Genomic DNA, 27,205 nt, shown 5'->3' with positions numbered 1-27,205 from the left:
AACATTGAGAGTAGGAGTGTGCTATAGGCCTAATGACTCTGATGAGTATAATAAGAAACTGTACAGGGAAATAGAGCGAGTCAGTAAATCAGAGAGTCTTATAATGGGGGATTTCCCAGATATTGACTGGAATTAGTGGGTTGGTCACTCACACACTACCAAGCCTTTTGTGGATTTAGTGGATGATTGTTTTCTAAATCAGCATGTTCGCGAGGCAACGAGAGTGAGTAATACTCTTGATTTGATTATCAGTAGTGATTCTTCATGCATTAAGAATCTGTAGATAAGTGGCAGTGATCACAGTGTGCTGAAGTGGGATTTACTGAAAGAGGTAACTACCATCAGGGGTAAAGGGAATGGTTATTGCTTTTGTAAAGGTAACTACGATGGTCTGAGACATTATTTAAATTCTATACAGTGGGACCAACTGATGATGTTACCAACAGCAAATTCAAAATGGGAAGCATTCAAAGAACTTATCTTGGAAGCTACTAGGCTTTACATACCAACTAAGAAATATTGTTCAAGGTTTAGGCCTAAATGGATGTCAGATGAACTAATGAGACGTATGGCAGAGAAGAAAAATGCATGGGATACATATAAATCAATGGGTGACACAGAAGCCTATGATAGATATAAGCTGATCAGTAACCAAGTCACAAAGGAGGTTAGGCAGGCAAAGGCAGATTATGAGAAATCTTTGACAAAGGATGCAAAGAAAAACAGCAAAGAGTTCTTTACTTATCTAAACTCTAGAATGAAGGGGATGAATCAGATTGGTCCACTTGATATCGATGGTTCAACTGTTGATGATCCTGCTCAGGTTACTAACAAACTAAGTGAATATTTTGCATCTACATTCACACATGAGGAGTTATTCAGTGAGGGGAATGCCAGAGGTGTATTCAACTCTGGCAGTAAGCTAAATAATCTTGTAATAACTGAGAGTAAACTGGAGGAAAAATTGTTGAAGATAAACACAAGAAAGGCACCTGGGGTGGTTGGGATCTATCCAGTTATATTAAAGGAGGCAGCAAAGGAAGTAAGCAAACCCTTAGCCATAATTATGAGAGCTTCCTTTGACTCAGGGGAGGTACCCACAGACTGGAGATGTGCAAATGTGACCCCAATTCACAAAAAAGGATCAAAGGCTGACACAAGTAATTATAGACTTGTGAGTTTAACTTCTGTTCCAGAAAAATTAATGGAGGCATTGGTTAAAGAAGCACTGCAGAATCATCTAGACCAGTGTTTCTCAAAGGGTGTGCTGCGAAATTTAGAAATTTCTTCTTCTATGACTACGTAGGTGTGCCGCAAAATTTTTCTTCTTTGAAAAATGTGCCACGAGAGTAAAAAGATTGAGAAACACTGATCTAGACAAGACTTCAGTTATAGCTCAGGCACAGCATGGTTTTGTTAAGGGGAAGTCTTGCCTGACCAATTTGATTGGATACTATGATGCAGTCACAAAGGAACTGGATGCAGGGAATAACTTTGATATTGTATACTTGGATCTTAGAAAGGCTTTTGATACTGTTGCACATGGAAGACTGCTGCACAAATTGGAGCAGTGTGGTATTGGAGGCAAATTGCTGCTATGGATAAAGAGGTGGTTGAGAGGGAGAAGACAGAGTTATAATCAGTGGACACTGCTCATCGTGGACTAATGTTATTAGTGGAGTCCCTTAGCGTTCACTGTTGGGTCCATTATTGTTTTCTGTATTTATAAATGACATTGATGATGGTATATCAAGCTTAATGTCTAAGTTTGCAGACGATACAAAGGTTGGTAGGGTTGTTAAGGACACTACTGACGGTATGCTGCTGCTGCAACAGGATCTGGAAAGGATGGGCTGAGAGGTGGCAAATGAAGTTTAACCTTGACAAATATAAAATACTACATATGGGAAACAACAACCCCAGAGCAATGTATCAACTCTGCGGTACTACACTGACAGTGGTAGAGAATGAAAAGGACCTGGGGGTAATTGTGCAGGCAGATTGAAGTTCTCTGAGCAGTGCAGACGGGCTGCAAGAGTAGCTCGTGTGATGTCTTGTCAATGATATACAGGAATTTTTCTAGCAGGGATGAGGAGGTGATTATTCCCTTGTATAAGGCAATGGTCAGGCCACACCTTGAGTACTGTATACAGGTCTGGAGGCCTCATTTCAAGAAGGATGTAGAGCTGCTGGAACGAGTACAGAGAAGGGCAACAAGATTAGTGAATGGAACAAAGGGTTGATCTTACGAAGAAAGGCTTAAGTTTTGCAAATTACAGTGTCTGGAGACTAGGCACCGGCGAGGTGATCTGACAGAGGTTTATAAAGCCTTGAATGGTTTGAGTATGCTCAATGCTGATGGGATTCTTCCTCTTGATCAGAATAATCACCTGAGAGGGCATAAATTCAAATTGAGGAAAGACAGATGTAGGATAGATATGCAGAAATTAGCCTTTAGCCAGCGAGTAGTTGGTTGGTGAAACAGACTTCCATCCCTTGTTGTGGAAGTTGATAGACTAAATAAATTTAAGGCTCAGCTGAAGAGGTATTTTGAACGAATGGAGGGGGAAGTGGAAGTTTTTTTTTTTTTTTGGCTGATGCTGCATATGCTTGCTTTCTCGCATTATATGCTAATGCTAAAGTTCGGGTAATCTGAATTTTTTGTTCGGCATATCTGTTTGTTTTTGTTACAATAAGATTTATTACTTCTTCATCAAAAAATAATGAAAACACCTCAAGATGAGTAATGTTCCTTGATACGTCTATTTGCAGTTCTGATTTGCCTGTAAAATCAAATATTTTTGGTGTTCTTCGTATTCAGTCCATTCAGTAGTGTCATTTGTTTCAGTTGCTTCATTCTCAGGTTCTTCGGTATTTTCAAAGTGCTCATCCATGTTTTCTTCTTCCATCCAGTCTTGAAGCACTTCTTCAGTATTTTCCGGTATTTCCATATCTCCTTCATTTGAAGAAATATACCAGTAAGGATCTTTTACCAAATCATCAGAGTCTAAATCTGTTTCATCTTCAGAACTACTATTAAGATTTTCAGCAAATTCTCTTAGTTCCTCTTCTTTTAGTAATTTTCTTTTAGCCATTGTTGCTTAGATTTTTTTTTTACAACACACTTATACAAACTTGCAAAGAAACACAACACAATAATAATGGGAATAATGTTGCGCTAATGAACTTGTTTTCACAAAACTCTAACAATATGGACAAACTTATTGTGACGTTTGAGAGTTTATTTTATCGCGATTAGTTTTATTGCAACGGGCGCCACACGTGCAATAAACTAATCACAAACGACCTCCATATGTATGCCGTAATAGCTTCACGTGTATGTGGCCGACATGGCATCTCAAGAAATAAAGTAACCTACTAGGTCATGTCGGCCACATATATGCGACAAAAAAAAAGACTTTTTTTTTTTTATATTTTAAGTGAAAAACTGCATAACACTGACATTTCGGTATTTATTTTAGAATTACTAATCAAATTATTTATTAAATATTTTTTGGCACCGGGGAATTTTTTTTCTTAAACTAGCTTGGCAGTCAGCATGTTAATCAGTAGCCCAATATGGCTAAATATTCAAAAGTCAATTAGTAAAACTAATTTAAGCTTTGTTTTTGGGAGCTTTAGCTATAGAGGAGAATGCCTAAAGTGAAATATACAAGAATCCAATGGTAAACTAGATGTATAAAAAGGTACAGGAAGCCAAGACATGAAAAATAATACATAAAGTTGCAAAACAAAACACTAAAAGGATGAGGACATAAGAAATGAATGACAATAAATTTTCTTGCGGGGGGAAAAAAGAGTAATAATGCCTATTGTGGCTATAGTAGTCATCAGAATAAAAATAAAAGATTTGAAAAAAATAAATGATGGACACTAGTGATGAGTATAAAGGCATTCAAATCTATTAGAATTAGCAGCGGCCTGGAGGGCAGGGTGCTGGCGGTTTCAGCGAGTGGTGGGAGTCATGAAACAAATAAATACATGGGCTATGTTAGGTTAACTAAGAATAAGAATAGGTGCATATATACTTGTATGTACTTGGATGCTAGGAGTATAGTAAATAAACTTGATGAATTTGAAGTGCTGGTCAAGACATCAAAAGCAGATATTGTTGGGATCAAAGATGTGGTGTCACACAGATATAAGGAATGCAGAATTTGGGCAGTACAATGTGTACAGAAAGGATAGACAGGATAGGAAGGGAGGACTGGTTATGCAGTTAATTAGGAAACATAAAATTTAAGGAAGTGCATCCAGTTGACATTAATGGACAGTGCAATGTTGAGTCGGTTTGGCGTGACATAAGCACTGGGAAAGCAAAAATGAGACTAGAAGTGTGTTATAGGCCTGATGACTCTAAGGAGTATGACGAACGATTGAACAGAGAAATGTAATGGACTCGTAAATCAGATTGTATTATAATGGAGGAATTCAACTTCCCAGATATTGATTGGAACTTGTTGGTCACTTGCACACTAGCAAGACTTGTGGATTTATTGGTAGATTTTTTTTCTGCAGCAGCATGTTCAAGAGGCAACCAGAGAAAGTACTACTGGTTATCAGCAGTGATTATTTGTACATTAAGAATTTGCAGATAAATGAACCACTAGTTGGTAGTGATCAGTGTACTGATGTGGAATTTACTTAAAAATCTATAATTCGTAAAATATAGAGAACTACTCATACCTTTTTGATAGGAAAATTGTTCATCCCGACGCTCACATCAAATTGATCCAATTAATACATTATGTGAAAGGACTAAATTTATAACATAATCTTATGCTTTTTAAAATATTGTTAATATATATGGGTTCCTTAAAAACTAATCTTGTATTCAATTTCCATTAAGCACTTGGATTTTAGGAAAGCTTTTGATCCTGTTGCCAAAAAGAAGAGCAAAGCTTAGCTGATGTACATCAACCCACCCAAAGCTAAACCAGCCAGCAAAATAACACACTGGAAACCGACAACAGTTTTCAAAATTACTTAAATATTTTCTGACTAAACTTCTTTATAAGGGACTAAGTTATTTTGTTATGATCCGTGCTCACAAGAAGTAAAGTGACAAACTTAATTGTAACAAAATTTTCCTATCAAAAGGTATGAGTAGATCTCTATATTTTACAAATAGTACTTAAGTAGGAAGGAGTGAGCTTCATTGTTCTTATATTTTGAAATTTAAAGATATGATTACCATCAGGGGTAAAAGGAAGGGTTTTTGCTTTCGTAAAGGTGACTACAGTGGTCTCAGGCAGTTTTTAAATTCTGTATAGTGGGAACAACTTGTGTTACAACAGCAAATTCTAGATGGGAAGCATCCAAGGAATTAATCTGGAAGCTACTAGGCTTTTCATACTGATTAAGAAATACTGTTCAAAGGTTTAGGCCTAAATGGATGTCAGATGAGCTAATGAGGCTTGTGGCAGAGAAGAAGAATGCATGGGATGCACATAAATTATCAGATGACAAAGAAGACTGTGGTAGATACAAAGGGTACTAGGAAAGTTTTGCAATATGACGCAACAATGAATCACAGGAAGCTGCTTGTTGCTGCATGTTGAGACATGTTCATACGTGCATAATAGCCGCCGCACCAAGTCGATGGGCTCAGTTATTCATTAGTAGTGAGAGTGTAAAGTGCTTGCGATGGCATCGTGGTCACAAAATGAGATAAGGACAGTTTTGCGGTATAATTTTGTGCGTGGTTTAACCATAGACCAGTGCTTAGAAGAAATGACTCTTGCACTAGATGATGATTGTCCACATCGTACAACGATATTCAGGTGGTATAGAGAATTCCAAAGGGGAAATTTCACTCTGGAGGATTCTGAGAGGCCGAGAAGGCCACGAACGCCAGTTACGAAGGAAAACGTTACTGCTGCGAGGAAAATGCTTGACGAAAACAGGCGAGTGACCTACCAACAGATAGAGGATACTTTGGGCCTAAATGCACCAGCAATTCGTTCGATTCTGCAAGATCATTTGCACGTGAAGAAACTTTGTTCTCTCTGGGTGCCGCATCAACTGACTGAAGAGCAGATGACACAACGTGTGACTTGGTGCCGGGAGATGTTAAAAAAGTTTGATAAGGGACTATCTCGGTATGTGAACAACATCGTGACTGGTGACGAGACTTGGCTGTACTATTACAATCTGCCGATCAAAACAAAGTTTGGGTCTTTGATGATGACGACACGCCCATAATTGTCAGAAAATCCCGATCTGTAAAGAAGAAAATGATAGCTGTATTTTTCAAATCGAGTGGAATTGTGGAACGTGTCGTTTTGGACATGCAGAAGACAGTCACAGTTAAGTGGTATACTGAACAATGCCTGCCTAAAGTCATTGGATCTATGAAGAACCTGCGGCCAAAGTCAAGAATGGACACCTGGTACCTCCATCACGATAATGCTCCAGGTCACCGCGCCAAAGCCTGCACCGAATATTTGACCACGACAGGAATGAAACTTCTCGAGCACCCTCCCTACAGTCCAGACCTTGCTCCCTGCGACTTTGCACTGTTCCCGCATGTGAAAATGAAGCTAAAAGGGAGGCGGTTTTCCAGTGATGAGGACCTTCTATGGGCTTGGGACAACGAGTGTGCTTTACTCCCTAGTGAAACTTGGCAGAACTGGTTTAAAGATTGGTTTCGAAGGATGGAGAGGTGTATTGAATGTAGAGGAAATTACTTTGAAAAAAATTAAATAAACAAAGCTGTATTGGCAAAACTTTCCTAGTACCCTTTGTATAAGCTAGTCTGTAATCAAGTCGCAAAGGAGATTAGGCAAGCGAAGGCACATTACGAGAAATCTTTGGCAGACAATGCTAAGAAAACAGCAGGGACTTCTCTACTTATATAAACTCTAGAAGGAAGGGGATGAATCAGTTTCGTCCACTTGATATCGATGATTTGACTATTGATGATCTGCTCAGATAACTGGCAAACTGAATGAGTATTTTGCATCTGTTTTCACACAAGGAATTCTTTAGGGAAGTGAAGGACAAAAGCCGATTAAACTCTAACAGGGAGTTTAATGATTTTATAATAACTGAGAGCAAAGTGGCATAGAAATTGTTGAAGTTAAACATAAGAAAGGCACCTGGGGTGGATGGGATCTATCAAGATATATTAAAGGTGGCAAAGGAAGTAAGCAGACACCTAGTCATAATTATGAGAGCATCGTTGGACTCCGGAGAAGTCCCCATGGATTGGAGATGTGCAAATGTATCCCCAATTCACAAAGGGGACACAAATAATTACATACTTCTGTTCCAGGGAAAATAATGGAGTCACTGGTTAAAGAAGCATTGCAGGATCATCTAGACAAGACTGCAGTAATAATTCAGACAGCATGGATTTGTTAAATGAAAGTCTTGTCTAACAAATTTGATTGGGTACTATGATGTGGTTACAAAGGAACTGGATGCCCAAAAATAATTTTGATATTATGTACTTGGATTTTATTAAAGCTTTTGATCCTGTTGCACATGGAAGACTACTGTACAAATTGGAGCAGTATGCTGCTATTAAGGGCAAGTTGCTACAATGGATAAAAGGTTTGTTGAATGGGAGATGACAGAGAGTGGTAATTAATGGATGCTGCTCTTCATGGACTAATGTTATTAGTGGAGTCCCCCAGGGTTCGATGTTGAGCCCACTGTTGTTTTGTATATTTATCAATGATATCGATGAAGGTATATCAGGCTTAATGTCCAAGTATGCAGATGATACAAAGGTTGGCATGGTTGTGGTTGTTAATGACATGGTTGGTTGGCATGGTTGTTAATGACAGTAATGGCAGTGTGCTACTGCAACAGGATCTAGAATAGTTGGGCAGATGAACCGAGAAGTGGTAAATGAAGTTTAACATTGACAAATGCAAAGTACTGCATATGGGTAACAGTAACCACAGAGCAACATATCAACTCTGCTGTACTACACTGACAGTGGTGGAGAATGAAAAAGACCTGGGGGTAATTGTGCAGTCCGATATGAAGTTCTCTGAGCAGTGCAGATGAGCTGCCAGAGCAAATCACGGAGTCTTGTCAGTGATATATAGGAATTTTGATTGCCTTATACAAGGAGGTAATACCTCCTTGTATAAGGCAATGGTCAGGCCACACCTTGAATACTGTGTACAGGTCTTGGAGGCCTTATTTTAAAAAGATTGTACAGTTGCTAGAACGAGTGCAGTGGAGGGCTGCAAGATTGGTGAGTGGAACAAAGGGTTGCTGTTACCAAGAAAGGTTTAAGCTGTGCAATTTGCAGCAGCTGGAGACTAGGCACCTCCGTGGTGATCTGATTGAGGCGTATAAGGCTTTGAATGGTTCAGCACACTCAATTCTGATGGAATTCTTCCGCTTGCCCAGATTACGAACCTTAGGGGCATAAATTCAAATTATGGGAAGACAGTTTTTAATAGGTGTGTGGAAATTTGTCTTTAGCCAGCAGGTAGTTTGATTGCTGGAACAACTCTCTCGTGGACTTCAAGGGGTCAATGACACTCATTGGTGGCAAAGTGTCCTCTAGAGGTTCCAAGAGGCCCAGATTTCTATGCCCTTATTCTGTACTCTCAGAGTTATTTTTCTGACTGTCTCATCAAAGTAAGTTGTGGCTTAAATGAGACCTCGAGAGTTGTTACCAGAGGCTGCCTACAGGAGTCCATTCTTGGACTCCTGTGTTTTTTTTTTATGTAAACCCCAAACACAAGAGGTATTAGAACCTATAGTACTTAGTACCGTGCTTAGGTTGGAGGTTGAGAAGACGAAAGAAGATATTTGCTGACATTGGACTTGAATTTCTGTAGACTGTAATTTTCGGGAAATACGTATGAAGGAAGATTGTTCCAGAAAACAGTAGTTGAATGAATAAACAAGAAAGATGAAAAGTTGGTTCTGTGAGTTTGAAGTTGGACAGGAAATAGGTGTTGGCTGGTGTCGGCACGTGTTCGAACTGTTTTGAAAGAGAGAACGGAAATTATAGAAGCCAATTCAGAAGAACAGTGCCCATGGAAGTATCTGTAGAAGAGGCATGCAGCAGAAACAGTATGTCTATGAGACAGCGAGTGGAGAGACTCTGTTAGAGAGGAATTATTAATTAACCTAACTGCCCTCTTCTGAATGGAATCAAGAAGCCTGAGAGAGGTTTTGGGGGGCACCACCCCAGATGTGGGAACAATATTCCATGGCAGGGCGGATTTGAAATTTATACAGAGTGAGCAGCTGTTTGGAAGAAAGGTAACACCGAGAGCGAAAGAGAAAACCAAGTTTTTTAGATGCAGAGGAAGAAATATTTGTAATGTGCTTGTGCCAAGAGAGATTAGAAGTCAGGGTAATCCCCAAAAGTGATATATCATTTTGCATAGAAATTGGAGTGTCACTAAAGATAAGCATAGGAGCAGAAGATTCCTTTTTGCAAGATATAAGACAAGACTGAGTTTTAGAAGGGTTGAAATCAACTAAGTTGTCTTTGCCCCACTGGAGAATTACCTGAAGATCGGCATTTAAGGAATTGGTAGCAGATTTTTGAGAAGTTGAAGATGATTGAGCAGGACAAAGTTTCTCAAAATGGAAAGTGGAATGCAATGTGCTATCATTGGCAAAACTATGGATAGGATTTCCGGTCAATGGAAGAAGGTCATTAATATACAACAGGAAAAGAATGGGGGGAAGAACTGAACCTTGGAGGACACCGGCATTAGTGGAGAAGTTAGAAGACATCTACCATCATCCTCAGTGAGCAATCAGAGAGAAAACTGGATAACCAATTACTAAAAACAGTTGAGAAACCATAAGATGGAAGCTTGTTTAGAAGACCTTTATGCCAAACACGATCGAAAGCCTTTGAGATGTCAAGAGCAACTACTTGTTTCACCGAACCTTTCCATTGAATTAGTCCATAAATGGGTAACATAAGCCAGAATATCACCAGTGGATCGACACTGATGGAATCCATACTGGCGATCATTGATCAGACAGAAGGTTTCTAGGTAGTTTAAGAGATGGCGGTTAATTGGTTTCTCCATTACTTTAGAAAGAATAGAAGTAATTGGATGGGAGGGATTTGTCACCCTTTTTTAGGAACTGGCTGGATATGAGCAAATTTCCAAGCAGAAGGAAAAACACCTTTGGAATAAGAAAGTGAAAAAAGCCGGCAAAGAATAGGAGTAAGTTCAGGGACACAGGTTTTGAGAACAAGTGGAGAAATACCACCCTGACCTGGAGCTTTCTTAGCATCAAGATTCGTCAAAATCCTTTTGACGGAAGACCACAGGAGACATTGAATGGAGTGTGTTGGGAATGGTGGGGGTGTTTTATCAAGATCTTTAATACATGAGTTGGAAGAAAAATGGGATGCTAGCAGGTCAGCTTTATCCTTGGCTGAAGTGACAACAGAACCGTCAGGTTTGGACAGAGGTGGGAGCAGAGATGGGCAAAAGTTGCGGCCAATAGCTTTGGCAAGAGACCAGAATGCTCGGCTACCATTAGGGCAAGAAGCAAGTTTTCTACTCTTATCCTGTTCAAGCTCTAGTTTGGACTGATTAATAACTGCTTTACGATTATTGCGAGCTTTGGTGTAGGCAGAAAATGAAACTGAAGAATTAGAAACAAGCCAATTATGATATGCAAAATTAGCACATTTATTGGAAAACCAAGGTTTAGATAAAGGACGAGATTTTAAAGTGCAGTGTCGGATAAAGGATTCCATTCCTGCAAGAATAATTTCACTGACACGATCCGAGCAAACGTTGACATCAGAAGTTTTGAAACAGTAATCCGACCAAGAAAAAGAAGAAAAGAAATCTCGCAGGTCATCACATTTTGCATTCTTGTAATGCCAAACAGCACGAGGTTGGGAATAGCCATGAGATAAAGGTTCCATTGGAGAAGAGACAATCACCAAGTTGTGATCTGAAGTGCCTAAAGGACCTCTCACTTTGACCGTATACTTAGTAGGGTTGTTTGTGAGAAAATGATCAAGCGTATTGGCTGTATGATTAGGATTGTCTGGTATTCTTGTAGGTAAATGAACAATCTGTGCAATTGCTAATGAAATTGCAAAAGCCTCAGCATCTCGACCAGCTGGGTTGGTGTGACTAGAAAACGGAAGCCAGCTGGAGTTGTTAACATTAAAATCACCAAAGAAAATTACCTCACTGTTAGGAAAGTTGGACTGGAGAAAGTCAAGTTGCAAAGAGAGGAAGTCAAAGAGCTCCAAGTGATTAGTGGAGTTGGAAGAACGGTAGAGACAACAGATTAATTTGACACAATGAGGAACATTGTGTGTTGGAACATTGTTTTTGTTAAATGGCTGAGTAAAGCTTTCTTTAATGTTCGTCCCCCTGCAATTAAATTCAATGGAAAGGTGATATACTATATTTCTGCGGTTAAATATTTGACCATTGAAGTTTCCTACCACATGTGAAGTATGTCAGATAAATGTAAGATTCTTATGGTAAAACTAAGGCAGATTGCAAAATGAAATTGTGGAATTAAAGCACACACGTTGTATCTCTGCTATAACTGCATCTTCTTGGCAATTATTTTGCTTGGGAGTTTCACACTAACAAAGTTGTGATTATTAATCAACTGCAACAGGCTCAAAGATCTACTCTTCTTTTGATGTCACGAGCTTGTAAAACTACGTCCACTGCTACCTTACAGGTGCTACTTGGCAAACTCCCAATTCAGTACAAGATACAATATAGATACCATCTTTTTCATTTGAGAAGGAATATCCTTCTATCCTTTGGTGGTGTTCAGTTAAACCTAGAGGAAAGTTTAAATATTGAAAAGAAGAAACTGCATACTCATTTTGTCTCCTTGTAGCAACAGAACTGGTCTTCTTCGGTCGCCTCTGTAACGAGAGAATTTTCTCATCTTAAACTCTTTTGCTTGCAGAGCTTTCAAAAGAAGAGTTTCTGCGTCAATCTGTGTCTCCTTAATTGAATGAGAACTTTACGGTTATACTGAACTCTGATTACACAAGTTGTACCTAACATGCATCTTCATGATATACTTGACTGCTTAGTGTTTCTCTGCTTAAAATCTAGTAGATGGTGTCTTTTGTCCTGTTTACACTGTGCATTTTGATCTGCTATGCACTTTTGCTCTCAGTTGAACAGATTATTATTATGAAAATGATGTGTTTGTGAACTTTTCACCTTGTTTGGAAGCTACAGGTTCGTGGTTTATGAACTTTCACCGAGTCTGAAAGTCACAAGAAAGTCTGTTGTATAATTGGTAATTGTTGGAATATTGCAAGTATTCTGCCATATCTGGAGTGTGTGTGTGTGTACACACACACACACACACACATATACACACATATATGGATATATACAGAGAGAGAGAGAGAGAGAGAGAGAGAGAGAGAGAGAGAGAGAGAGAGAGAGAGAGAGAGAGTCGGATCTAACAGGCAGAAAATTGAGTAGGGGTGTCGCAAAATAAAATAAATTACTTAGGTGTGTCGTTATTAAAAAAAAAAAAAAAAAAAAAAAAAAGGTTAAAAACCACTGGGCTAGCTTATGTCCTGACTGGATTAAGTGTCCAAATATGTGTAATCAATAATGTCTGCTTTTTTATGAACTTTCATTCTGGAAGACATAAGTTAGTCTTTTATTTGCAAACTTTCACTTCTGGAAGTTGCACGAGATTGTTGTGATAAAGTTGCTATTGAGAGTTCAGTAATATACTCTATGTTTAAGTTCTTGCTCTAACTTGTGTTTGACCTGAAGATGTATTTAAATATATTTTAGCCATTCTACTGGCCATCTGGCTGGTTAAGTTGTTTATTTAAGATGATCCTTCTTGTATTTTATGAGTGTTAACCTGTTAGAAATTATATATAGAACTACAGATTGTTCTATAGATAATTTTGTGTAGTTACATAGTTACTCTGCTATCTCCACAAGATGTTAAACTGCGACTAATGGGTGAAACCCTGGGGTCTGCCAATCAACAAATAATAAAATGAAAAAATGTATATACCGCATTGGAGGAGAAAGGTCTTCCTGACCATTCTGCCAAAGATAAGTATGCCTGGGGTTTGCACAGCTCTGGACATACTTAAAAGAACTGATTATTTATCTAGAGTAGACATAAGTTACACCATAATGCAGATTAATAGTCAGAGGGCAATGAATGTTACCTCACAGTTGGCACTTGCTGTTGAAGGGACTAGAGCTGATCTGGTGTTATTGCAGAGACATTGTGGGTTATTCCAAGTAATATTGAGTGGTGGAAGTTCTGGGGCCTGCTTCTGCTACAGTGTTAATAACTGACCTAGGTTTGATGGTTACTGTGTTCGTTTCATTATGTGAATAATGCGGAGTTTACGCAGAAGTGATTTGTGGCCTCAGATCCATCTACTTTGTGTCCTTGTATTGTAGGCCATCAGAAGCTGTTAGTAAATACTTCAAGTAGCTGGAATAATGTCCTGCCGATGCTACATCATGCTGATATTGTGGACATGGATACTAATGCAGTATCACCTCTCCGGGGGATGTGTGGGTCTAATGATAGAAGCTAGTATCTTGAGAATTTCCTATCCTCCTCCTCAGAGTCGAATGTCATAAATGATCCTGATCAGATGCTCACATTCTCCTCATTATCGGGGGAATTGTATTGATATGTCAGTGCATTCTTATTCATTGCTGAGATTGGTGAACAATGGTATGTACATGATGGGCTATCCATCAGGCACCATCAAGTCAACACTTGATTTGAAAACTAATGTTCCATTCAGATTGTGGCCGGAGACTGTTCAATTCTCCATTAAAAAATGTGAATTGAGAGAGTCTTCTTCGTCTGGTGTATGCTTCTCTGGATCAACGTCAGCAGTGATCTGACTTGACTGCTGTGCAGGAAGCTGAGTTCTTCACTTATGTGTTCATGAGTTTGTGTAACCAGTATTTGCATCAAAGAAGACACCCCGACAGATCTGTCACATGGTAGACGTCAGAGTTGACTGACCTTTGCAAACAAATTTGGTGTGCAAGTAAAAAATACCAGCAGGAGAAGCAGAATCAGTCTTGCAAGTTCATTGGAATACAAGAATCTTTACCAAACAAGATGACGGACATATACTAGACATACAGCTGAGGTTAAGAAAGCTTCTTGGAAGAACTTTGTTCAGATCAAGTGGTCTGCTGACTCCTTGTTGTTTTTGTACAGATTAGTGACTGACTGATAAGATTTGCACTAATGAAGTTATGTCCACACTTTTACGTACGTATGGCGAGTCCCTTAGTTGGGAAGATTCTGTGAATCTTATATTAGATAATCTCTTTGTAAAGAATAAGCCTGATAATGAGCGGTAGTTGGTTATAGTCAGGCAGAATCTGGTTGATGATTGTGAAGGGAGTGAGCCTACCTTTGTTCCGACTGAACTCTAGCTTTGCAATTTACCAAGGATGGTAAAGCTCCAGTACATTGATTTCCTGGGGACAGCAGTAATCAAAAGGGTACATCTGTCCTGTCCTGAGTTATTACTGGACCTCTATAACACCTGGAGGGAGCTTTCCCAGCAATCTAGAAGGTGGCAGTATTAAAGATCATCCTTAAAGCCCGGAGAAGCCTATGGATGAGCCACATTAATATTGGCCGATTAGCCCTTTTGCCCATATTGAGCAGAATTTTGGAGAGATTGATCCTGGATCGAATGTGAACACTGAGGTCTTTCCTCAAGAAAACAGTATGGGTTTAAGCATGGTGCCTCGGCTGAGGATGCCATACAACAGGTGTTTATCCTGACAGATGAATATCCCGGTCGATATGTCCTGGGGTGTTCAATGTCTTGAGGTGGGACAGAGTTCTCTGCAACGCTAGAGTGTCTTCTTATCCCAGTAAATTGTACTGCCTTCTGAAAGATTACCTACATCAGCAGCAGGTTGTCCTTAGAGCACAATATATTGACCAGATTAGGTCATTAGAGAGAGGCTGCCCTCGGGGGTCTCCTGGGAAACTGGATGTTCGATGAGTCAGTGCGTTCAACATCATTTGCATGATGTTGAAGACACTGACATTGTTGCTTATGCACATTAGCATTATCATTAATAGAGGCATACAATGCAAGAAAGCAAGCTTATGCAGCATTACCCAAAAAAAAAAAAAAAAAAAAAAAACCCTCCCATTTCACCCCTCCAATTCATTCCAAATGCCTGTCCAGCTCAGCCTTAAATTTATTTAGGCTATTAGCTTCCACAAAAAAAGATTGAAGTCTGTTCCTTCAATAAACTACCCACTCGCTAAAGGCAGATTTCTGCACATTGGTTCTACAACTATCTTTCTTCAATTTGAAACTGTGCCCCCTCAGGATCTTAGTCTGAGCAAGAGGAAGAATCCCATCAGCATTCAGCTTGCTCAACCCATTCAAGGCCTTGTACACCTCAATCAGATCACCTCGCAAGTGCCTACTCTCCAGGCACTACAATTTACAGAACTGAAGCCTTTCTTGGTAAGAGCACCCCTTTGTTCCCCTCACCAATCTTGTTGCCCTTCTTTGTAGCAACTCTACATCCTTCCTAAAATGAGGCCTCCAGAACTGTACACAGTATTCTAGGTGTGGCCTGGCCATTGACTTGTATAACGGGATAATCACCTTCCCCTCCCTGTCCCTGCTAGCAAAATTCCTATATATCATTGACAAGACTCCATGAAGGCTGCCAGAGCAGTGCAGAAGGCTGCTCTGGCAGCCTTCTGCACTGCTCAGCAAACTTCATATTTGACTGCACAATTACCCCCAGGTCCTTTCCACTTTCCTGAGTGTAGTACCACACAGTTGGTACGTTTCTCTTCGGTTATTGCTACCCACATGCAGTACTTTTCATTTGTCAATGTTACACTTCAGTTGCCACTTCTCAGCCCATTTTCCAAACTTATCTAGATCCAGTTGGAGTAGAATACTGTCTTTACTGTCGTTAACAGCCCTGCCAACCTTTGTATCATCTGGAAACTTGGACATTAAACTCAATATACCTTCATCAATATCATTGATAAATATACAAAACAACAATGAGCCCAGCACTGAACCCTGGGAAACTTCACTAATAACATTTGTCCACAAAGAGCAGTGTCCATTGATTACCACTCTGTCATCTCACATTCAACCATCCCTTTATCCATTGTATGAGTTCAATAGTTTTCATTGTTATTTGAACTGACCAATCGGGGTCTCTGTGTTGTATTAATTACATTAAACCTCCAGATATTTGGTTAAAGATCTTATGACATAGAGATGAGAACTAGTTGCATGTGGGCGAGAGCTCGGCTGGCGACTAGAATGGTTACTCCTAACAATCCTAGGAGTTTCATTCAAATGACAAAATGAGAAATACCACATAGGCTATCAATATACAATATCTGAATCATTCAGTGTTATATTTATTCTTGTGCATTGATTGAAGTAATGAATGGGTAACATGGCAGATGGATGGGAACAAAATGCTCTTTGTGCATAAAAGTAATTGCTTTCTTCTTCTTCTTTTTTTTTTTTTTTTTCAAATAAATTGTTGTATTATTGCAATTGATAATTCACCGGAAATGTAACATGCTGCATACATTAAGTAACTTGTTATGGTATTAGTAGTGGCAATGATGCAAAAAAAAAAAAAAAAAAAATCCTTCCCACATCACCTCCATCCCATTTGAATTTGTATTGTCATGTGTGTAGTCTGATCAAGAGGAAAAATGCCACCAGCATTGAGCCTTCTCAATCCATTAAGAGCCTTCAAATACCTCACTCAGATCACCTTGCAGGTTCCTAGTCTCCAGACACTGAAGCCCTTTCTTAGTAAGCTCACCATTTGTTCCCACTCACCAATCTTATTTGCCCTTCCCTGCACCTATTCCAGCAGATCTGCATCCTCCTAAAAAGAGCCCCCCAGGTCTGTATGCAGATGATGCCTCAAGATGCAGCCTAACCATTGCCTTGCAATTGGATAATTACATTCTTATTTGTGCTAGCAAAATTCCTGTATATCATTGACAAAACCCGAGCTGTCTTGGTAGCCTATCTGCACTGCTCAGAGAACTTCATATCCAACTGCATAGTTACTCCCATGGCCTTTCATTTTCCACTATCTTGAGTGCAGTGCCAAACAGATGTACGCTGGTCTTGCATTACTGCTACCCATATGCAGTACCTTGCATTTGTCAATGTCAAATTTCAGCTGCTATTTCTCAGCCCATCTACCTGAATTTTCTAGATCTTGTTGCAGTAGCCTATCTTGATTACTGTCATTAACCCCCCCCCCTCCCGCCAGCCCTCATATCATCTGCAAACTTAGAATTAAGCCTAATATACCGTCATCAGTATCATTAATAAATATAGAAAACAATAGTGGGCCCATGAAGAATTGGAATAAGTTTTACTGAAATAAGTTACCTACATGGGTCGTAGAGGCTGACAGTTTGAGGAAATTCAAAGGTCAGTTGATTGGTTAGCTGATTATAATTACCTATGGGAGGAGGGAAACACATAGGTTGCCTATTTTCTTTTCTTTTATTAATTATTTATATTTTAAAATTTTCTTATTATTATTTTATTTTATTTATTTATTTATTTTTTTTGACTGTGCAGCATATGCCATAGGCTTCCTTGCACTATGTGGCCATTGCTAATATTAATACTAATACTAACTTCTCTTCATGGTTCATGAAGAGCAGTGTCCATTAATAACCACTCTGTCTTCTTCCACTCAACCAACACTTTATCCGTAGTAGTAAATTGCCCTTAATACCACACTGCTCTAATTTGTACAACAGTAACAAAAGCTTTCTTGAAATCCAAGTATATGATATAAAAATTAATTTTTGCATCCATTTTCTTTATTAGTGGTCAATCAGATTAGTCAGACAAGATCAACCCTTAATAACAAATCCAAGCTGTGACTGCAGTATAACTGCATTCCTGTTTAGATGGTCCGGCATTACATCTTTTATTTTCTTTTTTATTCATTTATTATTTTTTAAAATTTATTTTCTTTTAGTTTATTTTCTTGATTAAGGTAAAATCTGATGAATGATATATCTATAGCTGATTATAAATTAAATTAATTGATAATTTACCAATTTTTTTTTTTTTTGTTTCATTTTAGCATGGCACAAAATCTTTTGTCAAATCCTGAGCTTTTGCGTCAGTTACAGCAAATGCAGCAAACGATACAACAGACAGAAGGTATGCGAGAAGAAATGCCTGTAAATGATGAAAGTTCACAGCCTGAAATCCAACCAGAAGAATATCCGGCTGAAGTTATTCCACAGCCTAGTCCACCGGTACCTTCATAACCAATTCTTTTGCATTTGATTAAGTTTATATAAGAATTGTAATGATTATTTCATTATGCTTTTTCCAGTTATCAAAATTAGCATCCCCCTCCCCCCAATATTTTTATAGTTCATTTTATTATGTTAAATTTTCTGTATTTTTTAGATTGTTCTTTCTGGGGAAATTTATATAATTCTAGCAGAAATATCAATTTGAATTTTGTTTTAGAAAACATACTAGCTGCCAAATCTCAGGATTTGCAGCACTCCATTTTGACTAGTATTTGACACCTTCTATAATTCACTGTCATAACATAGTTTACTAATTGTTCTTTTCAAAAATAAATAGTAAAACTGTGACTTTGTCATATTTAGAATTTTTTAAAAATTCTAAAAATTTCTATTTTTATATTCATTAATGAATTATCTGTGAGGTATTGCTAATCTGTTGCGTAAAATATGTAAAATTCACATTTACCGTGGTGTGTGTGTGTGTGTGTGTGTGTGTGTGTGTGTGTGTGTGTGTGTGTGTGTGTGTGTGTGTGTGTGTGTGTGTGTGTGTGTGTGCATTTTGCAGAAGTATTTAAAAATGTCTTTCAGGTAAGATGCCAAAGAAGTATGACATATATTTAAGAATATATATGCAAGATTATCCATGTATTTTAAAATCTTGAAAAGATAATACTTTGCTTTGCATGCTGTATGTAGATGCCATTTTCAATTTTAAATGACAGAAAATGAGATGTAATCAATTTTCAAACATAAGCTTAAGATCAATGTGCAATGCATAGAATGAAATGTAAAAAATGGATGTACCATCTCAAAACAAAAGTAGTGCCATAAGTACAGAATGTTCATTTACATTGTATTTCATATAATATCATCTTCCTTTGAGCTGTATTGATCATATAGGTCTGTAGTTGAGAAATAACTAAGTGATCACTGAATTATGACTACCTACCTAATATTACATTGGGCTACCATTTGCATGGATAACAGCCACTATTTATCTAGGCATTGCCTCTGCTAGATGTCTACAGGTGTCCTTAGGGATCTTCAGCCATGCTGGCTGCAAGGCTTTCCACAATGTCAGAATAAATAACAGCTGCATGTACGCATGCCTTCCTTCCTGTTCCAAAACATCCCGCAGGTGTTCAATTGAATTGAGGTCAGATGAATTTGGTGGAGTCAAGATGGGTGATATCTTTATTGTGTTTCTCGAACCACTCATGCACAGCTCAGGCCTGATGACATGGGTGCTTTATCACCTTGGAAGCTACCATTTCTGTCAGGAAAATTTCAACATGGCAAGGTGCAAATGGTCCCCTAAGAGCTGCCAATAGACCTCTCCAGTGCAATGTCGATCCATGTGCACCAGTGGTCCTAGTTCTTGCCAGCAAAAGATGCCCCGTGTTTATTACTGCCACCTGCATTGATAGTGGGCACCATGCATGACAGGCCCATGGGCTTGTGTTGTTTGCACTGCAGATGAGTGTCCAATGTTGCACAAGGTATTTGGACACATCTGACCAGAAAACTCATTTCCAGTCCTCCAGTGTGTTGTTGACACCACAGCATTCACCATGGACAATGATCAGCAGTGAGGAGAGGAGTGTCTCTTGAATCATCTGCTGTGGAACCTCATACATCTGATTGTGCAGTGCATTGTAATTTTGGATATTGTTTTTGCATTCCCCATATTGTATTATTGTGATGTCAACTCTCACAGTGACCTGCATTGAACCAAAACAACATACTGTGTCATTTGCTTACCAGAAACATCCACCTTGTGCAATCCTTTACAGTTCTGTTGGTAGGGGGTAGTTTAACATGTTCGACACCATTCTTTGTATGCCTTAATCACTGGACTGATCAGCAATTTACAAGACATGCCATTTCCGCTATGGAAGGAACTGACACAAGCTCCCACAATCATGCGCTTTTGAAACTATATGATATCTTTACTACATCCCATAACTGCTATTTTATTACTTTGACTTGCATGCACAGCCAGATGCAAATTACCACCACTCTAGTGTATGAAGCTCTTTGGCTTTTTATACTGCAAGTTGTGCGGCATAATTCATTATGGATGGAGTGTTCGTAATTTGGTGATCACTGAGTGTATGTTTCCTAATAGTGAAAAAGTAAAATAACTGGATTTTTTCATATTTGGAAGAACGAAGCCAGCAGATATTGTATGACAAATTGCAAAGAGGGGGAAAGAAATAGTGATTGCTTTGTAAAATGTACCATTTTCATTTGTTACAGATAGCAATAATCAAAGTGATTCCAAGTTATATTATATTGTGGTGACTTTTCCTTTTTTTTAAAAAAAAAAAGCCAAAAAAAAAAAAAAAAAACCCCTAGTCTTTTTTTTTTTCAGACTGAACATTGGAAATTCTCTTGGCAGCTTAGTATAGACATCAGGCCCATTCTTATAAACAAAACATTGACTCAGCATTTCTGGAGAGGACAAACTATTGAGTATATCTTCCTAGAGCTTATCATAATAAGTTGATGTCTACCAGATAGTTCAGGCACCTCCGTGGGCAGGAGCAGCAATGTGTAGCACACGCTTCTTAATTAGACCAGGGTTCGAGCCCGTGACCACCAAATACGGAGGATGCTGAAAGGTCATGGAATGACCACTGCATCTCCCTAGAGCAATATGGCCTTAGTTGCTAATGCTCCTAAAAACCAAATAACAAACAAACAAAACCAGCTAGTTCATAGAGAAACATTTTAGATAATCATACTGTATTGATAAACAGTTCTATGGCTGTATCTCACTTAAAATACATATGTTCCCAATATCAAGTTCAAAGTCTGGATTTTAAAAGAAATTCCTGCTTTCCTCCTGTTTACAATTACCAAAAAAGGGACCATGTTAAAAACATGCCGTGTCTTAGGTCAGAACGTGTATTTGTCTGTAATTTTGCCCAGACATGTCAAGAGGACTCTATGCTGAAAGCTTTGGACTGCACTTTTAGGTAGAAGGAACCTATTTTGTAGATTGGAATGCACATTTGCCATTATCATTGAGGAGGTCTTAAGGGTTTGTGGAAACTGTATATTAGGAGAGACAGGGATAATGTAGACGTAAATTTTTGATTTTAGTCAAAGTACTGCCTGCACACACATCTCAAGTTTTTCTAGTTTGTTGCTGCATCAACTGATATTGGCAAGATGTTCTAAGGGTAGCAATGTTTCAAATAGATGGAAAGTTAGCTTCAAGGTGTATGTCAGAGTAGTAAATTATACAAGGACACTTAATCTTGGCTGTGACTACAGTAATGTCGCGAGTGTTGTCATTAAAATGAGTGAATTTTAACTCCTAGTTAGGACAACTACTGTTGGCATAATAAGACTTATGTTAACACTGTGTTATCCAGAAATAGGGGATAAAGAGTTTAATTGGGATATGTGCAATGTATTTCCGAAGACTAGGAAAGTTAGAAGGGGTTATATTTCTTATCAAAAGCAGCCTGAGCATGACAAGCTTTTGCAAATTAAGAAGATAAATATGCTAGTATAGAATCTGTGTGGTGTGAGTTAATTGGAAGCAAAGTTATAGTGAGAGTAAGCTACAGACGAGAAGATTATGACAAAAGCCTGTACCTTCAGATGAAATGTATGAGCAAGATTGAATCTCTTATTACCAGTGATTTCAATGTTCCTCTTGTTGATTGGAACAAATATGAGGAAAACTCATCATTTTTAAATTAGCTATATTATTATTGTGTTAGCACGTTAGAAAAAAGTATCAAGGCCAAGAATATTTTAGACCTGATCATCACTCACAAACTGGATGACATCATACTTTCAAGGTATGGGAGTACCGTTAGCAGGGAGTGATCATGGAGTTCTAAGTTGGGTGAGAGAGAGAGAGAGAGAGAGAGAGAGAGAGAGAGAGAGAGAGAGAGAGAGAGAGCACAAGCAGTTGTTCAAGAAAGGAGGTCATGACGGCTGAAGGTGTTTTCTTGTCTCTATCAACTGTATAGATTGATAGCACACTGAGAAGAAATACAATAGCATTATAGATTGCCTTTAAAGCAGTAGTCAGAGCCATGAATGTATATACATTAAGAAAATATATCATATCATGAGGAGGATGCTGAGATTGATGAATACAGAACTGTCCAGTTTAATTGAGAAAAAAAGATGGCTTGGGAAAAATGATGGAGAGATGAAAATACTGAAGTCTATGACAGCTACAAATTGAACTGTAATAGTACCACCAAAAATGGTTGGCCTGGCAAATGCTGATTATAAGAATTCACTTGCCAGTAGAGCAGCAAACAGGAACAATTTTTCATATGTGTGTACATGGAAATAAAAATCAGCTTGGACCCTTGCCTAATGGGTGCAGCAAAATAACCAAGCTGATTTTGCAGATGAATTGAACAAGTACTTCGCGTCAATATGACAAATGACCCATCATGGTGAGCAGATGCTATGTGACTTAGCACTGGGAAGCATGCAATTAGTGATAATAAAATTTACAGATTATTTGTTATAAAAACTTTCAAGCCTAAAGGCAAGTAATGATTGCATGTACTCGGTAATTTAATTTTCAAGGAGGCAGCAAGAAAGTGCATTGGGCATGAGAAAGATTCCTTTGGAATGGAGAAGTGCCAATGAATGTATTGCCAATACATAAAGATGGTTCTAAGGGCAAAGTGGGTAACTGCTAACTGGTCAGCCCTACTTCATTGATTGGGAAAATCATGGAGGCAGTGAATTTTTTAGTTAGAAATAGAATTTTCAAGGAAACATAGCATAGTTTTGTAAAGCGGAAATCATGTTTAACAAATGTTTTTATCTGGTTTGGCGCCACTCATGAGTTGGATGTAGAAAATAATTTTGACATTGTTTACTTGAATTGCAGCAAAGCTGACTCAGTCCCATATCAGGTTACTGTATAAACTGGAACATATTGGAATCACAGGAAAACCTCTTAGATGGATCGCAAGAGTGGCTGCAGATTAAGAGGGTTGTGCTTAATGGTTACTCTTCACATTGAACTATGTCAAAAATGGGGTTCCCCAAGGATTGGTAATAAGGCCACTGTTGTTTTTGATTTCCTTAATTGATATTGATGAAGGGATACAAGGTGTGATGTCAAGACGATTTTAGAATTCAGGGATGGACAGAAAAGTAGCAGCTGTATTTTAAAGCAGCAGAATGCAAGGGAATGTAACACCACTTGCATTTCAGTTTACCATGGTTCGAGACCATGTGACTTCTAAATATGGTCAAAATTACACTTGGTGGGGATTGAGTTATAACCATTAGAAGAAGAGAGGGATTTGGTAGTTAATACAGTTGGACATGAAGATCTTTGAGCAGAGTATACAGGCAGCAAATAAGGCTCAAGCTGTCCTGTTGATGATTTATGAGACCTGTGGAATACTCTGAATTAGAATTAGAATCAGACTTGTAGAATTAGGGAGGTTATTATTCCCCTGTATAAGGCAATTGTAAGACTGCAGTATACTCGGTTTAGGTAAGTACCATACCTAAAAAAAAAAAAACATTGAGCTTCTTGAAAAGGTCTTGGTGACTAGGTTTGGTTATTTTGGTTATTTATTTATTTATTTTTTTAAGGAGCATTAGCAACCAAGGCCATATTGCCCCGGGGATATGTGGTGGTCATTTCCTGACCTTTCCGCATCCTCCATATTTGGTGGTCACGGGCTCGAACCCCAGTCTAATCAAGAAGCAGTGTGTTATGCACTGCTGCTCCTGCCCACCTGGCTACGGAGGCACCAGTGACTAGGCACCTTTGAGATCTAATTGAAGTTTATAACGAGAGTGAAGTTTTTGCTGTTATAAATGATTTTAGCACAGTGATTATAAATGATTGTAGATTCAAATTATAGGGAAGAGATTTAGATTGAATTGTAGACATTTGTTTTTAGCCAGAAAGTTGTAAGTTGCTGGAATAAGTTGCATCTATGAGTGGTTGTCATTGTGCTGGCATTTGATGAATGGTGGGCATTTCAGGTATACAGTGTAGTTTCATTTGAAACCACCACAGTCTGAATACACAAACATAATAGGCCTAATGAACTAGAATGGTCAGCATGGGAATGTAACACCATGTACATTTCAGTTTACTGCAGTTCGAGACCATGTGACTTCTAAGTATGGTCAAAAATGATTATTTGTTAACTCATCTAACCTATGTGGTAATGCTAAAGTATGAACTGAACATTTGTAATCAGTAATTGATTTTCCTCTCAATTGTATAAAAGGATTTTAACATAGCAGCTTATTGATGCTTTCCATTTTATCATTGTGTGCTTTGACACCTTTGTACATACTATTTTAGTAACACTTCTACCCCCCCACCCCTACCTATTTTTTATTTCATATTTGCTTCCTGCACCTCATTTGGAATGTGGAAGGGTGGACAGCAACAACACATGTTTCAGATTGAGCTGATGAATAATGCTCTCTTTTGTAGAGGTCCTTGTTTGGGTTCAGAACTAATTGTTCTCAACAATTCATGTTTGCCTGATGTTGTATTAGGGACTGACTAGTAGGTATAAACCAACAACAAAAATGCAGAATATTTACTATCTTGGAGGCTGTGAAGTATCTAGTAATATCCAGAAATTAAGTCAAATGTTTGGAAAACTTTGGTGCTGTATAGAGGTGAGCCACTAAGACTAGATATACAATTAAGACAACACATCTGTATGCATAACTGCTTAATATAAAGAAACAGATATAATTGGAAAGTTTATTAGTGCTGCTTACATTCTGTTAACCTAGAAGTAATGACTGTTACACTTCTTCAATATAATTCAAACACAAATGACCACCAAAAGCTGTTCTAGTGTTAATTCTGGTTTACAAAGTGTGGACTTCATTCAAAGATCCTTAATACCAGTATATTTCAGTAGTAGCAGTAATAACAAATAATGCAAAAAAGCAAGCTTAAATAGCATCAGCAAAAAAAAAAAAAAAAAAACCTTTATCCATCTGTGCCATCAAGAATTTGTCTAGTTCTCCTGCAAATTTATTCAATTCATCCACTTCCACAACAACAGATGGAAGCCTGTTCCAACAATCAGCCACCCACTGGCTGAATGCAAATGTCCACACATCAATCCTGCAACCATCCTTCCTCAACTTGAATTCCGCCCCCTCTCATATGTGTAGTCTCAGCAGGTGGAAGAATATCATTAACATTCAGCGTATTCAAGGCTTTAAACACTTCAAGATCTCCCCACAGGTGCCTGGTCTCGAGATGCTGCAGTTTGCAGAACTGAGGCCTTTCTAGGTAAGTGCATCCTTTTGTTCCCGTCAGCAATCTGGTTGTCCATCTATGCACCCATTCTAGCAGATCTACATCACTTCCTAAAGTGAGGCCCCAGACCTGTATACAGTACTCAAGATGCAGCCTGACCATGGCCTTATGTAAAGGATAATCACCTCCTTATCCCTGCTAGTCAAGTTTCTGTATATCATCGACAAAACCCCGTGAGCTGTCCTGGCAGTATGTTTACACTGCTCAGAAAATTTCATGTCTGACTGCAACAATTAATCCACAGCTTTTTCATTCTCCACTACTCTGAGTGTAGTACCATACAGTTGATAAGTTACTCTGGGATTACTGCTACCGATGTGCAGTACCTTGCATTTGTCAATGTTAAACTTCAACTGCTGTTTCTCAGCCCATTGACTCAATTTTTCTAGATCTTCTTGCATTAGCTCACCCTGATAGCTGTCATTAACCACCCTGCCAACCTTTGTATCATCTGCAAACTTAGACATTAATAAGCCTTATGTACCTTCATCAATATCATTGATAAATATTGAAAACAACAACGGACCCAGCACTGAACCCTGAGAAAATCCACTAATAACATTAGTCCACGGAGAGCAGTGCCCATTGATAACCACACTCTACCTTCTTCCACTCAACCATCCCATTATTCATAGCTGTAACTTGCCCTTAATGCCACATTGCTCCAGTTTGTACAGCAGTCTTTTCTCTGCAGCAGTATCAATAGCCTTCCTGAAATCCAAGTATATGTCAAGATTATTTATTGCATCCAGTTCCTTGGTCACTGTATCATAGTAACCTATCAGATTGGTTAGACAAGACTGCCCCTTGACAAATCCATGCTGTGATTGTAGTATAATTGCATGCTTGTCCAAATGGTCCTGCATTACTTCTTTAACCAGTGATTCTATTATTTTCCCTGGATCAGACATTAAGCTAACTGTACTCATGTCGCCTTTTGATCTCCCTTTACGAATCGAGGATATATTCGAACTTCTCCGGTCCATAGGGACCATCCCTGAATCCAAGGATGCTCTCATAATTATGGCTAAGGGTTTGCTTAACTTCTTTGCTGCCTCCCTTAATATAATTGGATAGATTCCACCCACCCCAGGTGCCTCTTTTATACCAATCCTCAGCAATCAATTTTTCCTCCACTCCCCTTTCAGTTATCACAGTCTTTTAGCTCTCCATTAGAGTTTGATAAACTTCTGGCATGCTCTTCCCTAGAGAATTCCTCATTTGTGAATGTAAATGCAAAATACTATTCAGTTTGTCCGTAACCCGAGCAGGATCATCAACTTAACCCATAGATATCAAGTGGCCCAATGTAATTCAACGTCTTCTACTGTTAATATAAACATTTTATATCTACCATAGGCTTCTGCATCACCTGATAATTTATATGCATCCCATGCAGTTTTTTTTTTCTCTGCGACGTGTCTCTGTAGTTCATCTGACATGGTAAAATATATAAAATGTATATATTTTTTTTCTTCTTAAAAACACAGCCATAATATAAAATGTAGCAGAAGAATGAAAACACATCCAAGTTGATGTGAAAGCACCGAATTACGAAGCAGAATAAAGCATGCATGCAGCAGACTTGCTATTTAC

The 27,205-nt window shown here is 38.5% G+C and overlaps 1 protein-coding gene across 1 annotated transcript in view; it reads left to right on the top strand.

Annotated features, from left to right (window-relative positions):
* Nucleotides 1–27,205, top strand: part of Isha (Insulator su(Hw) mRNA adaptor) — a 407,431-nt gene that overhangs the window by 145,187 nt on the left and 235,039 nt on the right. The window contains exon 8 of the mRNA XM_090379842.1: nucleotides 18,120–18,297. Within this exon, the coding sequence (XP_090235968.1) occupies nucleotides 18,120–18,297 (178 nt within the window). The remainder of the gene's footprint in view (nucleotides 1–18,119; nucleotides 18,298–27,205) is intronic.

Source organism: Mastigoproctus giganteus, chromosome 8 (assembly GCF_048544385.1).
Source record: "Mastigoproctus giganteus isolate SK-2022 chromosome 8, ASM4854438v1, whole genome shotgun sequence".
Taxonomy (NCBI): Eukaryota; Metazoa; Arthropoda; class Arachnida; order Uropygi; family Thelyphonidae; genus Mastigoproctus; species Mastigoproctus giganteus.
The sequence above is the reverse complement of the archived record's forward strand: the minus strand, read 5'-3'. Positions and strand labels throughout refer to the sequence as shown.